Source organism: Corvus brachyrhynchos, unplaced genomic scaffold, assembly GCF_000691975.1.
Source record: "Corvus brachyrhynchos isolate BGI_N302 unplaced genomic scaffold, ASM69197v1 scaffold255, whole genome shotgun sequence".
Lineage (NCBI taxonomy): Eukaryota > Metazoa > Chordata > Aves > Passeriformes > Corvidae > Corvus > Corvus brachyrhynchos.
Window position 1 is genome coordinate 3,701,299 of NW_008238358.1, and position 18,023 is coordinate 3,719,321.

The window sequence follows — 18,023 nt, forward strand, 5'->3', positions numbered from 1 at the left end:
AGCAGGAAGCAAATGCAGCAAGCAGTGAGATAGTCACAGGCTGTGAACCACACAAGTCCCAGAAGTGTGACTTGCTTTTGAGTAAGACTGTAAGCCCGGGTGACCAGTCAGAAATAGAGCTGGAATTTGAGTTTGAACCACACAGAGATGACTCAGAAAAAGCGATCCGACTGCTTGCAGTGACTCAACAAGAGCAGGAAGTGGAAGGGGAGAAGCGTGTCAACATTAGTTTTGATGTGTTTGCAGAGCCATCTGAAGAGGAAGGGGTTGAGTTTAGGGCAGAGGACTCAGAGAGCTGCAGCTTTGAGTTCCAGGTCACAGAAGCTCCTCCCAGATTTGTGAGGCTGATTTCTGACTACAGTACATTTGTAGGTGCCTCAGCATGCTTCCAGTGTCTTGTGACTGGTTCCCCCCGTCCAAGTGTCTGCTGGTACAAGGATGGGGTGTTGTTGGAAGGGGATAGGTACTGTGCACAGGAAGAGCAGAACGGCTTGCACAGTCTTACTATTGAAAACCTGATGCAAAGTGACAGTGGGCAGTACAAATGTATAGCTACAAACAGGGCAGGAACTGCTGAGACTTGCGCTGTGTTAACATTATACTAAATTTCCATAATTTATTTCAGAGTCTGTCTTGAAATACGAAGTGGTTTTATGATGTTGTTCACTGCAGGTAAAAATGCAGCACTCATTTTAGGGGCATTGTTTTCATCTCTGTAAGGATGAAAACCACTCTGTGGGCATATTTGTGTTTCACTTAGATTTGCCTTCTTTGGGGAATTTAAGTGAGATTTAATCCATGCATAGATTTGCGCACACTTTCTGCACTGAAGGATATTTCAGGCTCCTTCTACGCTCCTTACTCATTCTTGTAAAGATATTTTAATTGACACTCATTTGCGTAGGACTAATTTTTTTGTATAATGTACATATACCTGTGTGTCTGTAACAGTGCAATCACTATTGTTTTATGTAGGCTAGAAATCACCTGAAACTGTAGACACCACCTTTTTCTTGTAACCTAGAGGTATGGAACACTAACTTACGCTTGCTCTTTAGTCTGGGTATAGTTCTGTTAAAGAACTCCTTAAATTGGTATTCCCCCTTCTCACAATGTTGTGTCAGAACACGATTCAAATCCTGTTTACGGTTTCTATCACTGCAAAATTCTTACATCTATGGGCCTCATTCTACTGACTCATGGAATTAAATGCCTTTTTAAGTCAATGAAATTATGCTGTTGTAAAGAAATGCAGACTAATGGGAAGAAAAATGAAAATTTTGCATTAGTAGAGACCGGACAGGATTTTCTTCTCTATTACCAAGTAATAAACATGAAAGCATATTTTGTACTGTATTTTTAGGAGCTAAAGGGAAAGCAGAGAGGGAGCATAATAATAACAAATCAATTATGTTACTGTAAATTCATTAAAATAATTTTGGTTGTCCCTGTATTCCAGTGTCATTTGTAAAAAATGCATAGTAGTAAAAAAGTAAGATATTTTTATGCAGTATTCTTGTTTCACATTAGAACTACATCTCTACATATCCCTCCCTCCCTTCCTTCCTTCCTTCCTTCCTTCCTTCCTTCCTTCCTTCCTTCACCGTTAAGTGTGCTATGTGTCAAAATGACCAGAAATAAGTGGAATATATTCAGTTGTTATCTGTGGCATTTTCTCAGCACAGGAGATTTTTACATTAATGTTCTCAATGTGAATATATATTTTTATATTTAAAGTAATGCCAATATTTAGGAGGAACCAGCAGTAGCTGACATAATTAAATCAGAATTAAATCTCTCTTACATAAACAATGATAAATTGATTAAGAAAATCTGTTAAATGGAGGAAAGTTATTAATTAAAGTTTCTCAGAAACTAAATAACTTTCTAATGTACGTACCAGCTTTCCAGTTACCTATATGTCAAGGTGAGATCTTGAGTTCAAGATCCCTAGGCAAAAATTAGTTTTACTTCATTTACCTGTTAATAAGGTTCTTCCAGTTATTTACAAATTGCTGTCAGTTGCCTTACAAACAGCTTTAAGCAGAGTGGTGATTTTAAGCATAAAAACTATTCCTATTTTATGTTCAGTTATGTTCATACAATTTCTTATTTCTGAGTTTGATGTGTCCTTACAGTGAGACCAGCATGCCTCAAAAAGTCGATTATTTTCTAAGACTATCCCATCACTCACCTGGGACAGTAATTTTTGATCAAAAGATTCACCTTGCCCAATCATGTTGCCTGATATAAAGTCAGGAGTGGCAAGTTCTAATGACCCAGTACCCAGGCAAAACAACTGAAATGTTTAGGCTAATGCAAATGTGTCACTTCAGTTTCTTCTCAGTCATAACCCCTTGATAAATATTTAAGATTTGTATGTTAAAAGGCAGAGCTAATTGTGCTTTCTCATAGGTAATGGTGGTAGGAAAGAGAAACATGACTGTCTGACCCAATGTTGTGCTGGGAAAGAATTACTCCATAATGTGCCCTTAATCCATTCCTTGTGTAGATGTGTAGCACTGACTGATTCATTAGACAGCAGAGGTCCTTAGGGAAGTTGGCATGAATTGTCTGATGTTCTATGTCAGCTGGGACGTGAGGGGTCTTTTAGTTCCAAAGTCAAAGAGGTCAGAGGCCCTTTGATTAGGTCCTGCACAACTGTGGTGTGTGTTTATTTTGCATGTAAATCTGAACATTTTTAGCAGAAAGAGGCCCATAACTTGTTTTGGATATTGAATGTTATCCCATCATACACAGCAAACTGGTTGACACTGTTGTGGAGGAAGAGGAGAGTGTCAGGCTGGTGTCTGTCATAACAAATGTCAGAGAGGTGAACTGGTACTTTGAGGGTAAACTGGTCTCTTCAGGCAACAAATTCTAGTGTTTGCAAGATCAGGACACGTACACACTAGTAATAAGCAAAGTGTGCGGGGAGATTCACCAGGGAGAGTACACCTGTGAGGCGCTGAATCAAGGTGCAAAAAGAGCAACAGCAACAAAAGCCAAACAGGTCCAAGTTCATGTTCACATCTGAAATATAAGGCCAAGCATCTTTACCCACGTAGTGGTGTTCGTGGTTTATGTAAATTTATAAGTCTTGGTTTAAGTTTCGTACATTAGCCAGGAGCACCCGGTTCACCTAAGCTACAATTATTAAATCTGGAGTAATCCTAGGTTTGAATGCATTTAGTCTGGGACAACTGGTATAGCTTGACTATCTCTTTTCAAAATTTTGTGTTTTCATAGGAATGAAAAAGCTCACAATTTTATTTTCAGATTTAATGTTGTCTTCATTTCTACAAAACAAGTATCTTAACAAAATAGTTAATTATGTCTGTTTGTCACCAATGTGTATTGAATGTTAACATGTATGGTTAATTTGTGAAATAAATATGAAATTATTTAAGTCCATTGCTTCTTGTACTTTATTCATTTTATAAACATATCTAAAATATGAAGAAGTATCTGTATAGTTATTCTCTTATAAATATCCAGGAACACACAAAAGTGCATTAATTTTTGCCACACTCCTGTGTATAAAGCATTCTCCTGTGTTAACATGGGTTTCACTCTGCATTTTTTATATTTTTTATTTTTATATTTTATTGGCCCAATTCTGCCGCCCATCCTCAAATTTACTTGCACAATTTATTACTGTTTTAACAAGGTTGGTAAGTAATGCTGAAGGACTGCTGTAATCTCTTTTTTTGCTTAAGTATCTCTTCTCTGCAGTTAATCATTGCATGCACTGTGCTATGACATTTATATTATGGCATTTGTGGCAAGACTAATAATTACTAAAACCAATGAGAAAGAATTGGGTGACAGAGTCTGTTCTTTATTATATTTGTTGCTGGAGTGCAGCAAAAATTCTTATATCTCAATAAGTTTTAAAATTGAAGGCACTGTAATTAAGAAGCTTATCAAGGTTCACCATTACAGTGCCTAGAGACTTTAATCCACTCACACTTTTATTCTTTTTTTTAAACTCTTATATCTTTCCAGCATCAAATACTGTGGGTCTTGACTGAGCAAACTTGACTCAGTGAGGACAACAGTATTTGATTTCCAATGGTTTTCCTTGCATCATGCTTTTCTGTGAATTGTTCCATTCCTGGAATTTCCAGATTTCACTGATGTTTCTATTGTCAAACATCTGCAGAGAATGGCATGTTCTTGACCTCTGCTTCCTCTCATTTTCAAACTACTATTTGTCCAATGCATATATCTATAATTTCACAACGGCAAGAAAAAGAAAAATCTTAAAAGTGTTCTGTTTTCTTTTTCTCTGATGTTGTAGGAGTTTTAATAAGCCACATCTTGGCAGGGAGGAGTTCAAAAGCAGAGATCTAAATCAATTATATTAAATCAAGGGTTTAGACTTGCGATGTTCATAATAATTATGCCATAAACTTAAGGGTCTAATGACAAAATCAGGACAAAGCTGGTAAGGTAGAGGTAATCTTTTGGTGTTCTAGACAAAAGATAGAGTTTAAAGACATGAACTATGCATCAGAAGAAAGGTTACTGTGCTGAAAAGATTGTGGGTTTATTGGTTGGTTTGGGGTTTTTTTTCCAATCCTAATTGTGGCATTCTGCTTTTTTTGTTGGTGTTTTGAATTAAATCAGGGTCTTAGCACTATTCTGCTGTACTTGCTTGTGTAGGTGTACATACAAATATGTATGGCACATAACATTTTAATTATATCTGTGAAATGCATCAATGTTGCTTGATTGTTACTTGCACAGTGCACCCTGGAGGGATATGCCTAACCCATACTGTGAGGTCAGGTTTAAAGACACACCCATCCTGATCAAGATAGGAAATTCTTAAGTAACCTGACAACACAGCATGTCTTACTCATTTTGGCAGGTGTGACAGTAAGGGGACAACACAGACCTGTTCATTGCTGGCTGCTCCATAGTATTGAGAAAGCCTCCAGCTGTAGAAAAATAGTTGCCCTAACGCTGTATATTGCTATCTATGAGTATTCTCATAAATATTCTAGTAAAACTAAACAATTTTTTTCCATACAGACATCGCTAGGTCTCTTATTCCCTCTTCTGAGGAAAGAAGAAATGAAGGCTACAGCAGAGGCCTTCAGTTGCCTGATAGAGAGAAAACACTTGAATTTGAGCCTGCAAAACCAGTTTATTTCAGCGAAGCAAAGATGAAAATGGAGGAAGAGGGCAAAGCCCCTGTCTTCCTCAAACAGGTCGCAAATGTTGAAGTCTGGCAGGGAGATGTAGCTAGGCTCTCTATTACTGTTACTGGCAGCCCCATACCCAAAATCCAGTGGTTTTTCAACAGTATGAAGCTAACCTCATCCGTGAACTCTAAGTTAGTATTTGCTGGCAGTGACCACAGCCTCATCCTCCCATATGCAGGTGTGCAGGATGAGGGTGAGTACACTTGCGTGGCCAGCAGCGTGCACGGTGAGACCACCTGCAGCACCCAGCTCCACGTGCACCAGAGGAAGCCAGGATACCCTTGCTTTGCCAGGGAGCTGGACAGCGTGCAGTGTGCACCGGGCTTCACAGCAGTCTTTGAGTACACAGTGGTGGGGAAGCCATGCCCTGACGTGCTGTGGTTCAAGGGGAGCGAGCAGCTCTTCTCTGATGCACGTCATTCCATTGCTCACTACCCTGATGGCTCGGGCTCTCTGACAGTGTGGGACTGCAGGGAGGAGGACACTGGGCTCTACACATGCAGGGCTGTGAGTGCCCTGGGCAATGCCACGTGCTCTGCTGAGCTCTTTGTGCTGCTCGAGGAGCATGCTGTGTGGAGGCAGAGCCCGGCCTTGCAGCACTCTGCAGTGGCAGAGGACCAAAGCCCCCTTTTCTACGAGGAGGCTGGTGAGTTTCCTGCAATCGAAGGAGCACTCAGTCTTCAGCCCATGAGGGAGCCTTCAACCCTCCTTCAGCTCCAGATGAGCCAGGCAGTGTACATGCTGCCCAGGGAGGACATCTTGCCTGGTCTGCCACCAACCTGTCTGGCAGCACAGAGTGTTGAAGAGGTACTCACACAGGTGTCGACAACACAAGAGAGCAGCAGGCTTCTGGCAGAGTCTCTGCAAGCCTTCCCTGCTGGCCCCCAGAGCATGGTGCCCACAGCAGTGATGGACCTGCCGGGCTGCCTTGGGACTGTAGCTGCACAGATACTCATGCCCAAAGAGAAAATCATCCCCAAGGCAGCAGAGCAACTGGCTGCTCTGAAGACAGAAGCTTCCCAAACCCTTCTACAGCTGTCAAGCACCACTGAGAGCCATGCCATGGATGGTGACCAAATCCAGGTCCTTGAGAGCTTTCAGATAGCTCAAGGTGAGCTGATGGCTGAATCCAGATTTCTCTCTGAATTGGCCTTCACTGGGGGTCAAGCTGTCCCCCTGGAGAACATTTCTTTCCTGGAAACAGCAAAGGAAGATTTTGCTGCGATACACGAGGGACAGGCTGTGAGATTTCCCTTGCTTCTGGAAGGAAACCAGTCCATGGAGAAGGAGCATGTTGATCTTTCCAAGCCACTCAAGCAGTGGCAGAAGGCAGAGAGACAATCCCATGAAACAATGTCCTCTCACCAGCTCCAGCCAAGCCAAGTCCTCAACAAAGACCGTGAGCTCACTGCTCTGGTTCCCAAGAGCTGCAACTTAGACATAAAGTCTCAAATCAGAAATGCAGTGAAAGCGGCGGTGGTAAGTGAGAAAAATCTCTCATTTTCAGAATGGTTGGCTGATAAGGAAAATGTTGAAGTAAAGGCAATAAACATCACCAAGGAGAATACACATACCTTGTGCACCTATGTTGTGACCACAGGAGGATGCAGTCCCATAGAAATCCAAGTGTCCTTGGGAGAAGTCAACATTCAGACAGCTGTCCAGAAAACAGTCTTGAAGGAGGCTTTCTATTTCCTCCTTTGTGAACATAAATACCTCCTGACTGGTGAAAAATCCAAAGCATTGCCATTCTATGCCAGTCCACTTCTCTCAGGAAAATCCTGTGATGAAATCTTTGAGCTGGAGCCCCAGCAGGCTGAGATGACTATGGAGGCAGAAATACCACTGGAGCAACCTTTGTCTGCACAAGTAATCAACACTGTGACCGAGCATGGTCACATCAAGGATGTAGGTGCAGCTGAACCTACTGCTGATGTGGCCTCTGCAGATCTTCTTATTGAGACACCCACAGAAATACTGAAAAGAAAGGAGAAAAGGGAAGAAAAGTGTGAGGAAGAAAGCAGAGAGGGTCTGAAAACTAGTGCTGGAAAGCTAGAGGATGAGCTGGGCAAAGAAAGTTATCCCATCATACACAGCAAACTGGTTGACACTGTTGTGGAGGAAGAGGAGAGTGTCAGGCTGGTGTCTGTCATAACAAATGTCAGAGAGGTGAACTGGTACTTTGAGGGTAAACTGGTCTCTTCAGGCAACAAATTCTAGTGTTTGCAAGATCAGGACACGTACACACTAGTAATAAGCAAAGTGTGCGGGGAGATTCACCAAGGAGAGTACACCTGTGAGGCGCTGAATCAAGGTGCAAAAAGAGCAACAGCAGCAAAACTCACAGTTGTTAAAAGAGGTTGGATTATGGGGATAAAGTAATCTTCATAATGCACTGCTCTACTAACGAACCTCCCCTACTATGTGTATCTTTGAATAGAGATACAATATTAATACCATCATGCCACTAATCAGAGGGCCCCCTTTCTCTCTGGATTGCTGGTCTCCATTTACCACATTGCAAGGCCTCTCACTTCCATTACCCCAGTCTTTGGTCAGGAACTTCATTGTTTCATTGCACTAGCATGGTCAGGACAAAGCTGTATTTCAATCCCAACCATTTCTCCTATTGTTGCCTGAGAAGTGGACCTGCTCTTCCCATTTTGCTCACTGCTGCACCCTCTCTCACTCCTTAGAGTCATTGCACATATTCACCACAATTTCTCGTTCACACCATAATTTCTCACAACTCCAGGATATTTTACTATATTTTTATATCCTATTGCTATTGTGCATTGCTATTTCACTTTGTTTTTCCAGTATCACCACTGTTTCCTGATGTCATTATGCACTGTAAGACTGTCTGTCCACTGAGTCTGGTACTGCTTTCATTTCTTACAGATATTTTTTCTTTTACAGTCACTTTATGTGAATTGCAAATATGTCACCTTTTCTTTTTTTTTTTCAGTCAGTCAATCACATAATTTCAGAATGTCAGCAGGCAGGGTTTTGAGTTACTCTCTGCTTCTAATTGCAGTTGCACCAATCCTGAGAAGAAGGCTTGAACCCCTGGAAGTGGCTGTAAATCATGTGGCCAAGTTTACCTGTGAGGTAGAGATGGCTCCCAGTGTCAAGTTCCAGTGGTACAAAGCCGGACGAGAGATATATGATGGGGACAAATACTCCATTCGCACCTCCAACTACCTCTCCACACTGGAGATCCCGAGGCCTCAAGTTGTTGACTGTGGAGAATATAGCTGTAAGGCTTCCAACCAGCATGGCAGTGTAAGCTCTACAGCTGTTTTAACAGTAACTGGTAAGCACAGACTTTCAAGCACTTCCCCTTTTCCATAAAATATCTTGGTGTATTGTAATGCTTTCACTGCTATACTTGCACATGTTTATGGTAGGGCTCTTGGTTGGCATTATAATACATAATCCATGCCTAATTTTGGCAGGCACAAACATAGAAAAAGAATAACTTTTGTGAATGCTGCTTTTAGGTGCTTTCTTTATGAAGGAAAGGGAATCAGCATGAAAAGTTTCAGAGGGAAAGAAAGAAGGGGGAAAGAGAGCAGGAAGAAGCAGCATGGGATTGCTTTGTGAATACGTTCTTGAAGAAGGTTTATTTAACTTTCAGACAACAAGAAACACTTCTAAATCTGATTTCTTGGTGTAACAGTCACTGTGCAATTATCCTAGCACCCTAAATTTATCCTGCAACTATACTGTCGATGCAGGTTATACAGCTCTGCATACCTGAACATCTTTGTGCTGTGGCCAAAGGGGAACTCTGTGACTAGGGAAATAGATCTTAAAAAAACACAAGAATGTTTAAAGGCTTTCAATTTGCAAACTTTTTGTCTATTGAGAGCTATACAGTGGGGTTTTTTCTTAAAAGAAAAAACAAACAAAAAACCACCATCTTCCGGGTGTTTCTTGTATGATTACTTTTTTTACTCTGATTTTTCTCTTTGTGGGACGAGTCCTTATGTGGTCTTTGCTAAGTGCTAGGTGCTAGAGACTAGAAAAAAAATGCATGAACAGTGAAATGCATGCAAGCTTGCCCATCTTGAGAGAACAGTGCGCAAACGTGTCAGTCTTGGGGAAGGAAGTTCTGGCTTTTGGTTTATTTTCCTTTAGTTTGTACATTGCTCCAGAGATTCACAACACCTTCAAGCTCTGGAGCAACACTTAGACTGAAGAAGTACAAAACCAAAAGCCAAAATTTATCATCTTTAACACCTCTTATCTCCTTTACTGCTGTTTTCTTTTGCTTAAGAGTGTCCAGTGACAAGCTGGCCTCTCTTGCTCTCTGTCCCTGGCAAATGTGGCTCTGCTCCTCACCTCTTGGTAACATTGAACCCCTTTGTTTTGCAGAGGCATTTCCACCAACGTTTCTTACCAGACCTGAATCTATCACTACTTTTGTTGGCAAAAGTGCCAAGTTCCTGTGTACTGTTTCGGGCACTCCAGTCATCGACGTCACCTGGCAGAAAGATGGAACAACTATTTCACCTTCAGACCACCATAAGATCTCCAAAGTGGAAAATAAACATGTTTTAGAAATTTCCCATCTTAACACTAGTGACAGAGGGGCTTACACTTGCAAAGCTTCCAACAAGTTTGGAGCTGATATTTGCCAGGCTGAAATGGTCATTATAGACAAGCCCCACTTCATTAAAAATTTGCAGTCAGTACAGTCAGCAGTTAACAAAAAAATACGCCTTGAATGTCAGGTAGATGAAGACAGGAAAGTAACTGTAGGGTGGACAAAGGACGGAAACAAAATCCCTCCAGGCAAAGATTATAAGATTTACTTTGAAGACAAAATAGCCTCGCTTGAGATTCCTCTGGCTAAGGTCAAGGATTCAGGCCACTATATGTGCACTGCTTCAAATGAGGCAGGAAGCAGCTCCTCTTCTGCCAGCGTCACAGTCAGAGGTAAGATAGCTCTATGCCCCCTTTACCTGTCATCTTCTTGGGTTCCCCATTTCTTCTTTCACAGGCAAAAGACTTCTTTGGGCTGAAATTACGCTGTGAATTCTTCTCAGACCTGCCACCTGGTTCTTTCCCCTTAAAGTCTTTTTCCCTGTTGCCTGACAGTGCACTGTGTGTTACTTCAATATTTCTTTCACCAGAGAAAATCAAGAATTGCTCCTGCATGCAGGGGAGAGATGGATGAAGAGGGCAAGCAAAACCACAGAAGCTGTAGCTCAGCAAAGATTATGCTGATCTCTTGTGAAGATGTATTTTGTTCTTGCTCTGGGAAGCAATCTTTCAAAGCTTTGTATTTCAGCTTTCTTTCCTTTCTCCCTTTTCCTTTTCCCTTTCTTTCCCCTTTCCTCTTCCCCTTCTTCCCCTTTTTACCATCTCTTCCCCTCTCTTCCCTTTTCTTCCCATTTTCAGAGCCACCATCCTTTGTGAAGAAGGTCGATCCATCTTATTTACTGACCCCAGGTGACTCTGCACGCCTTCAATGCAAAATCAAAGGGTCTCCTGAAATCCAGGTTACTTGGTTCAAGAACAATAAGGAAATACATGAAAGTAACACACACAGGATGTCCTTTGTCAATTCTGTGGCTGTGTTAGATATTTTGGAAATGAAAGTTGATGACACTGGGACCTACTCATGTGAAGCTGTCAACGAGGTTGGAAGTGACAGCTGCACCACCGAAGTGGTTGTCAAAGGTCTGTCCTTCTTGTTGCTGCCAGTCACATTCTTCAGAAAAACCTTCCTTCTTTTTTTTTTTTTTTTTTTTTTTTTTTTTGCATGGTTGACTAATTCTTTCTTACTGCTTTTGTAGAGCCGCCATCTTTCATCCGAACACTTGAACCTGCAGAGCTAGTGAAGGGAACAAACCCCATTCTTCAGTGTGAGGTTGCTGGCACTGGACCCTTTGAGATTAGCTGGTACAAAGACAAGAAGCAGATTCGCAGTAGTAAAAAATACAGGTTGACCTCTCAGAAGGCTGTTATTTCTTTGGAGGTGTCCTCTTTTAATAGTGCAGATGTCGGTGAATACGAGTGTGTGATAGCTAATGAAGTCGGGAAATGCATGTGCAGTGCCACATACATCTTGAAAGGTCAGTGGGAGAGAAAACTCCACTTACTGAAGGGATTGGCAAAACCCTCTTATTTCATAAAATGTCTTTTCTTTGGATTTGTGGGAGGCTGGGGAGACTGGGGAGGGAGAATACCTTCTTCTCTTAAAATTCTTTGTGTATCTTGAGTCTTATCTGGCATCAAACCTGTGAATTTGAAGAACATTGAGATTAAAGGGCCATTAGCTCCCAGCTGGAGAATGCAGTTCTCTGACTTGCCTGCTCTTTTGCTGAATTGTGACATGCACTGCACATACTGTCTTACAAAACTGTCTTTAAGTAGCAGATTTTATGTGATGATGTAATAGTAGATGAGTATTTTTTTCTTATCTCTCTTCTTTGAATTAGAACCACCATCTTTTGTTAAGAAAATTGAAAACGTGACTGCTCTGGCTGGAGATAGTGTTACGTTACAGGCTGTGGTGAAAGGGTCAGAGCCTATTTCTGTGACATGGATGAAGGGCAAAGATATTATTAAAGATGATAAAAATATGAGAGTGACATTTGATCACGGTCTAGCAACACTACAAATTACCGGTGTCCAGCTGAGCTCTGGTGGCAAATACACCTGCGTGGCTGAGAATGATGCAGGAAGTCAGTCCTGCTTTGGTGAACTAGCAGTGAAAGGTCAGTGGAGAAGTGCTGTGATCCCTGCAATCTCCCACCTGAGAGAGCAATTTCCTTTTGTCCTTAATACCAGTTGTTTAATTCTGTTGTAGAACCTGCCAAAATAATTGAAAAAGCTGAAATGATCCAGGTTACAGCAGGAGAACCAGCTATTTTGGAGTACACTGTCACAGGCACTCCAGAGCTGAAAATCAAATGGTTCAAAGATGGAAACCCACTACCTGCCAGCAAAAAATATAGGATCAGCTTCAAAAATAACATTGCCCAGCTCAAGTTTTATGCCACTGAAATGCAGGACAGTGGTGAATACACCTTTGAGATATCCAATGATGTGGGCATCAGCTCTTGTACTACCAGCTTCACTGTGCTAGGTTGGTACTGCCTCTTTGCAAAGAGCCCTGTTTCTCTGCTCTGTACCCAACAGAGCCAGAAGCAGAACAGAATGCCTGTTTTGCTCATGTGTTCGTTTCTGTCATTTTTTCACTCTCAACAGATCGCACTCTTCCTCCCTTCTTTACTAAACCACTGAAGAATATTGACAGCATCATTAGCACCTCATGCCGCCTAGACTGCAAAATTTCAGGCTCTCTTCCAATGACTGTCTCATGGTTTAAGCAGGACACTGAGATCACTTCGAGTGCCAAGTACACATTACACTTTGCAGAAGGCTCAGCATCTTTGGAAATAAATCACCTAGATGCAAATGACGCTGGGGTCTACATTTGCAGAGCCACAAACTCTGCTGGTAGCAAAGAGAGCAGTAGCACTTTGTTTATAAAAGGTTTGGCAACTTGTTCCACTTTTCTTGGAGTTTTGCTTATCTTGTGATAATACTTTTCTTTCCCAAAATTCAAGCCCTCTCTTACTCTTGACAATTTTTTCCTTTCAATGCAATCTAGAGCCACCCAGCTTCACTGTAAAACCAGAGTCTCAAGATGTACTGCCTGCAACAACTGTACATTTCAAAAGCACCTTTAAAGGCACAACACCACTGACAGTGAAATGGTTTAAAGGTGATACTGAGCTGGTGACAGGAGGAGCCTGCTACATTATGACAGAAGCATTAGCAAGTTACTTGGAGCTTTATGCAGTCAAACCAACAGACTCTGGAAAATACACCTGCAAAGTCTCCAATGTAGCTGGTTCAGTAACATGCAGTGCAAACTTATTTGTGAAAGGTTTGCATTCTTACTCTTATTTAAAATTCTAGCTGCTGGATTAACCCAGTGGCACTCTTTCCTGTGTTCTTTGTCATGAATGCTCTTCTTAAATCCACAGAACCTGCTGCCTTCAAGGAGAAGCTAGAGCCAACCCATCTGGTAAAGAAAGGTGGATATGCTGAGCTGACCTGTGAAGTCACTGGTACTCCTGAGATTAAAATCACATGGTTCAAGGATGATAGAGAGCTAAAAGAAAGTGACAAATACAGGATATCTTTTACAAAATCTTTGGCAAGACTCCATGTTTCAGAGGTTGATACAGAAGACAGTGGGGAATACATTTGCGAAGCCAAAAATGATGCTGGAAAAGATATCTGCAGCAGTGTTGTTACAGTCAAAGGTGTGTGTGACATCCAGCCACACAGTTTGTACCTCTAAGCTCAGTACTCAGTATCTCTCAGCTTCAAAAGTATGATTAATGCAAATTGCACTTTCCTTTTTGCACTGTAGAGTCACCTTATTTTACCAAGGAGTTTCAGTCCATGGAAGTCTTGAAGGATTCTGATGTGGTTTTGGAGTGTGAGGTGCTTGGCACGCCTCCCTTTGAAGTGTTTTGGGTGAAAGACGATAAACCGGTGCGGAGCAGTAAGAAGCACAGAATAAGTATTGAGAAATCTTTGATTAGCCTCCACGTTTTCAGGTTTGATGCTTCTGATGTTGGCGAGTATCAGTGTAGAGTTACAAACGATGTTGGGAGCTGCCTCTGCCATTCAGAGGTCACGCTGAAAGGTTAGTGCAACGTGCAGAACACCACTAGCATGGTGTTGCTAGTGTGTTGCTAGCATGGTGTGGTTTCTGTGCCACACTGTTACATGCCAGGCCTGTACTTACATAACCACTTTCTTCCTGCCAGAGCCTCCTCAGTTTTTGAAGAAGATAGAAAATATTAGCTCCCTTCGAGGGGGCACAGTTGTGTTTCAGGCTGCTATTAAAGGTTCCTTGCCCATCACTGTGTCCTGGTTGAAAGACAATGATGAAGTGATTGAAGACAACAATATCAAAATGACCTTTGTGAACAATGTTGCCACTCTTATGGTGAGATCTATTGAGCTGAAACATGATGGGAAATATTTCTGTCAGGCTAAAAATGAGGCAGGAATTCAGAGGTGTTCTGCTCTGCTGACTGTCAAAGGTTGGTCTTACCCTGAGGGCTTGCAATGATCTCAGACAGCTCCTTTGTGATTTTTACAGATGCCCTTAACACTCTATCTCCTTGTTTACGACAGAACCTGCTACAATTGTGGACAAGGCTGTGTCAATAGATGTGACTGAGGGAGACCCAGCAACCTTGCAGTGTAAATTTTCAGGAACAAAACCTATTACAGCCAAATGGTTCAAAGATGGCAAGGAACTGACATTGGGCCCAAAATATAAGATCAGTGTTACAGATACCGTCTCAGTCTTAAAGGTGCTTTATGCAGAAAAGAAAGATAGTGGAGAATACATTTTTGAGGTCCACAATGACGTTGGGAGCAGTAGCTGTTCTGCCAGCATTAATGTCCTAGGTGTGTATGGGGTGTCTCTTATTATTGCTTTTAGACACAAAATCTTTTCTCCTGATCTGACATCTGCCACAATCACAGCTGAATTTAATATTTTGTCTTTTTACTCTGTCTTGGATAGATCTCATTATACCACCTAAATTCACAAAAAAACTCAAGAAAATGGACAGCATTAAGGGGTCTTTTGTCCACCTGGAGTGCATAGTGTCTGGTTCGCATCCTATAAGTATCCAGTGGTTTAAGGATGGCCAAGAAATAACACCAAGTGAAAAGCACAAATACTCTTTCCATGATAATACTGCATTTCTGGAAATAAATCAACTGGAAGGCACAGACAGTGGCTCTTACACTTGCGAAGCAACAAATAAAGCAGGAAGCAACCAATGCAGCGGGTTCTTAACAGTCAAAGGTTTGCGTTCCTTCTTTGTCTTGTGTTAGGTCTCTCATTCATGTTTTCGGATTTCCCCATCTCAGAGTAATCCCCTTTCTTCCTTTTTGCATGTTATAGAACCGCCATATTTTGTGGAAAAACCCCAGTCTCAAGAGGTTGTGCCCAATGCTAGGGTTCAGTTCAAAGCACTGGTGAAAGGGTCTACTCCTCTGCAGATAAAGTGGTTTAAAGACAGCCAGGAGCTCCTGTCTGGAGCCAGTCGATCTGTCTGGAAGGATGACACTTCTAGTGTTCTGGAGCTCTTCTCAGCTAGGACATCTGATTCTGGGAACTACACTTGTCAGATAAGCAATGATGTGGGGACTGCAACCTGCAAAGCAACTCTGTTTGTAAAAGGTGTGCAACCCAATCTTCTAATTTTTTTGGTTCTGATTTTTTTGTGCAATTTTGGTGGGAGGGGGAGGAAACATTTTAGCCTTTTTTTTCTTTAAATTCTGGGTTCTTTTCTTCCTACCGTGGATATTATAAAACCTCAACTTCTCTGTCCATCTTCTAGAGCCCCCCAGATTTATTCAGATGCCAACTTCTGTAGTAGCTTTGCGTGAAGGACAGTCCACCACTTTCGAGTGCCAGGTAGTAGGCACACCAGAGATCCAGATTACATGGTACCTGGATGGGAATGAAGTGACTGACCAAGCTAAGTATGGCATCTCCTTCATAGACGGTTTAGCCACTTTGAAAGTCACTCAAGCCAGAGTGGCAGATAGTGGGATTTATGTTTGTGAAGCCCACAATGATGCAGGTAGTGAGAGCTGCAGCATCGAGCTGAAAGTAAAAGGTTGGTTTTGAACGTCTTGTCATCTCTGTCACATATCTGGGGTGAGGAAGTAGGAGATACTTCTTCTCCCCTCAAAACTATTTAAGGTTACTATCTACTTTCCCCTCGTTCTTCCCTATAGAGCCTCCAACCTTTGTTCGGGAGTTGCGTCCCACCGAGGTAGTGAAGGGTTCAGAGGCCACACTAGAGTGTGAGGTGACTGGTACCCCTCCATTTGAGGTGAAGTGGCTGAAGAACAATAAGGAGATGTTCAGCAGCAAGAAATACGCCATCTCCGCCAAAGAATCAGTATTTACTCTTAATGTGACTAACTGTGATGTCTCGGATGTTGGTGAATATCAGTGTATTATATCAAATGAAGGTGGGAGCTGTTCTTGCAGCACAAGACTCAGCTTAAAAGGTCAGTCCTCTAGGAAGCATACCTCAAATATTATATGCTCCAGCTAAAATGTAGTGACTGGGATTACTTTATATGATGTCTCTTTCTCTTCTTCCATTTCCACAACTTCTCTTCTGAACAACAAACAAAACTCACACTACAGAACCACCATCCTTCATCAAGAAGCTGGAGAACGTCACTAGCATTTTGAAAGGTGATGCATTTTTTCAGTGCGTCATAGCAGGTGCTCAACCCTTGTCTGTGTCATGGATAAAAGATGAGAAAATACTAGAAGACGATGAGCACCACCACATTACCTTCAAGAACAGCATGGCCACACTGAAACTTGCTAATGTTGACCTCAGCCACAGAGGGAGATATACCTGTCAGGCAAAGAATGAATCTGGCGTGGAGAAGTGCTTTGCTTTGCTTTTTGTACAAGGTGTGTACAAGGTGTAACCTTGATGAGTATTTGGAAAGTCAGTTCTCTATCCATGTAGCTAACTGCTATAATTTTTACACTCTTTATACCTCAGAGCCTGCACAGATCATAGAAAAGGCTAAATCACTTAAAGTCACTGAAAAAGACCCCGTGACTTTGGAGTGTACTGTGGCTGGGACACCAGAGCTTCGGATAAGATGGTACAAAGATGGCAAGCAGCTCCTGCCCAGTAGATACTACACAATGAGCTTTGAAAACAATGTGGCCAGTTTCAGGATTGAACCTGTATCAAAGGAGGATAGTGGTACATACAGTTTTAAAGTCGAAAATGACTTCGGAAGTAGCACCTGTGAAGCTGTTCTGACTGTGCTAGGTTTGTATTGCCAATCCATCAAGAAGGGAATGAAAAAATAATCTCCTCGAAAGATAAGCAAGAAGTTAACCAGTGTGTTTTTGCTATTTTTTGTGTTGGGCAGATCAATCAATTCCTCCTGTATTTATCAAAAAGCTAACCAAAAAGGATACCATTCTGGGATCTTCTATCCAAATGGAGTGCAAAGTCTCTGGGTCACTCCCCATTATTGCAAAATGGTTTAAGGATGGAAAAGAGATAACTGACAGTGCAAAATATAGAAGCCTGTGCCATGAGAACACTGTGTCACTTGAGATTGCTAATCTGGAGCTGGCAGACAGTGCAAATTATACGTGCAGTGTCTCTAATGTTGCTGGAAATGATTCTTGCAGTGCTGTCCTGACTGTGAAAGGTTTGAAACTCTTTTACTACTTCTTATCTGTGATAATGCCAGGAAAATACCTTAGATCTTATGCTAACATAACAGTCTTATACATCTTAATGTTAATACTGAAAACTTGGTCTCCATGCTTGCCTCACTGATTTTCTTCATTCTTAGACATTTCTTATGTAACTGAGTGTGTCTTTTTCTTAAAAACTGCAGAGCCACCAAGCTTCTTAGTAAAACCTGAAAGCCAGCAAGCCATACCAGATTCTACAGTGGAGTTTAAGGCCACACTAAAAGGAACACCACCCTTTACAATAAAGTGGTTCAAAGAAGACTTAGAACTTGTATCTGGTCCAACTTGTTTCATTGGTATTGAAGGTTCAACTGGGTTCTTAACCCTCTATTCAGTGGATTCTTCTAGGAGTGGGCACTACACTTGCCACATTTCAAATGATGTTGGCAGTGACTCTTGCACTACAACACTGATGGTAACAGGTGTGCACTCTTTCTTGTTGTGTTACGGGTTTTTTGTCTCTTTTCTTCTCTTTCCTTTTTGCCAAGCCCGCC

At 41.8% G+C, this 18,023-nt stretch overlaps 2 protein-coding genes across 2 annotated transcripts in view; both read left to right on the top strand.

Moving 5' to 3' along the window:
* LOC108447032 (muscle M-line assembly protein unc-89-like) overlaps positions 1–3,414 on the top strand; it is a 9,953-nt gene extending 6,539 nt beyond the window's left edge. The window contains exon 3 of the mRNA XM_017735650.1: positions 6–3,414. Within this exon, the coding sequence (XP_017591139.1) occupies positions 6–605 (600 nt within the window). The 3' untranslated portion in view covers positions 606–3,414. The remainder of the gene's footprint in view (positions 1–5) is intronic.
* TTN (titin) overlaps positions 1–18,023 on the top strand; it is a 242,421-nt gene that overhangs the window by 47,464 nt on the left and 176,934 nt on the right. Inside the window, exons 44-63 of the mRNA XM_017735567.1 lie at positions 8,251–8,529; positions 9,594–10,157; positions 10,623–10,904; positions 11,021–11,299; positions 11,666–11,944; positions 12,037–12,315; positions 12,438–12,725; positions 12,844–13,122; positions 13,223–13,504; positions 13,615–13,893; positions 14,018–14,296; positions 14,391–14,669; positions 14,788–15,075; positions 15,175–15,453; positions 15,614–15,895; positions 16,017–16,295; positions 16,438–16,716; positions 16,811–17,089; positions 17,193–17,480; positions 17,673–17,951. Of these exons, the coding sequence (XP_017591056.1) occupies positions 8,251–8,529; positions 9,594–10,157; positions 10,623–10,904; positions 11,021–11,299; positions 11,666–11,944; positions 12,037–12,315; positions 12,438–12,725; positions 12,844–13,122; positions 13,223–13,504; positions 13,615–13,893; positions 14,018–14,296; positions 14,391–14,669; positions 14,788–15,075; positions 15,175–15,453; positions 15,614–15,895; positions 16,017–16,295; positions 16,438–16,716; positions 16,811–17,089; positions 17,193–17,480; positions 17,673–17,951 (5,901 nt within the window). The remainder of the gene's footprint in view (positions 1–8,250; positions 8,530–9,593; positions 10,158–10,622; positions 10,905–11,020; positions 11,300–11,665; positions 11,945–12,036; positions 12,316–12,437; positions 12,726–12,843; positions 13,123–13,222; positions 13,505–13,614; positions 13,894–14,017; positions 14,297–14,390; positions 14,670–14,787; positions 15,076–15,174; positions 15,454–15,613; positions 15,896–16,016; positions 16,296–16,437; positions 16,717–16,810; positions 17,090–17,192; positions 17,481–17,672; positions 17,952–18,023) is intronic.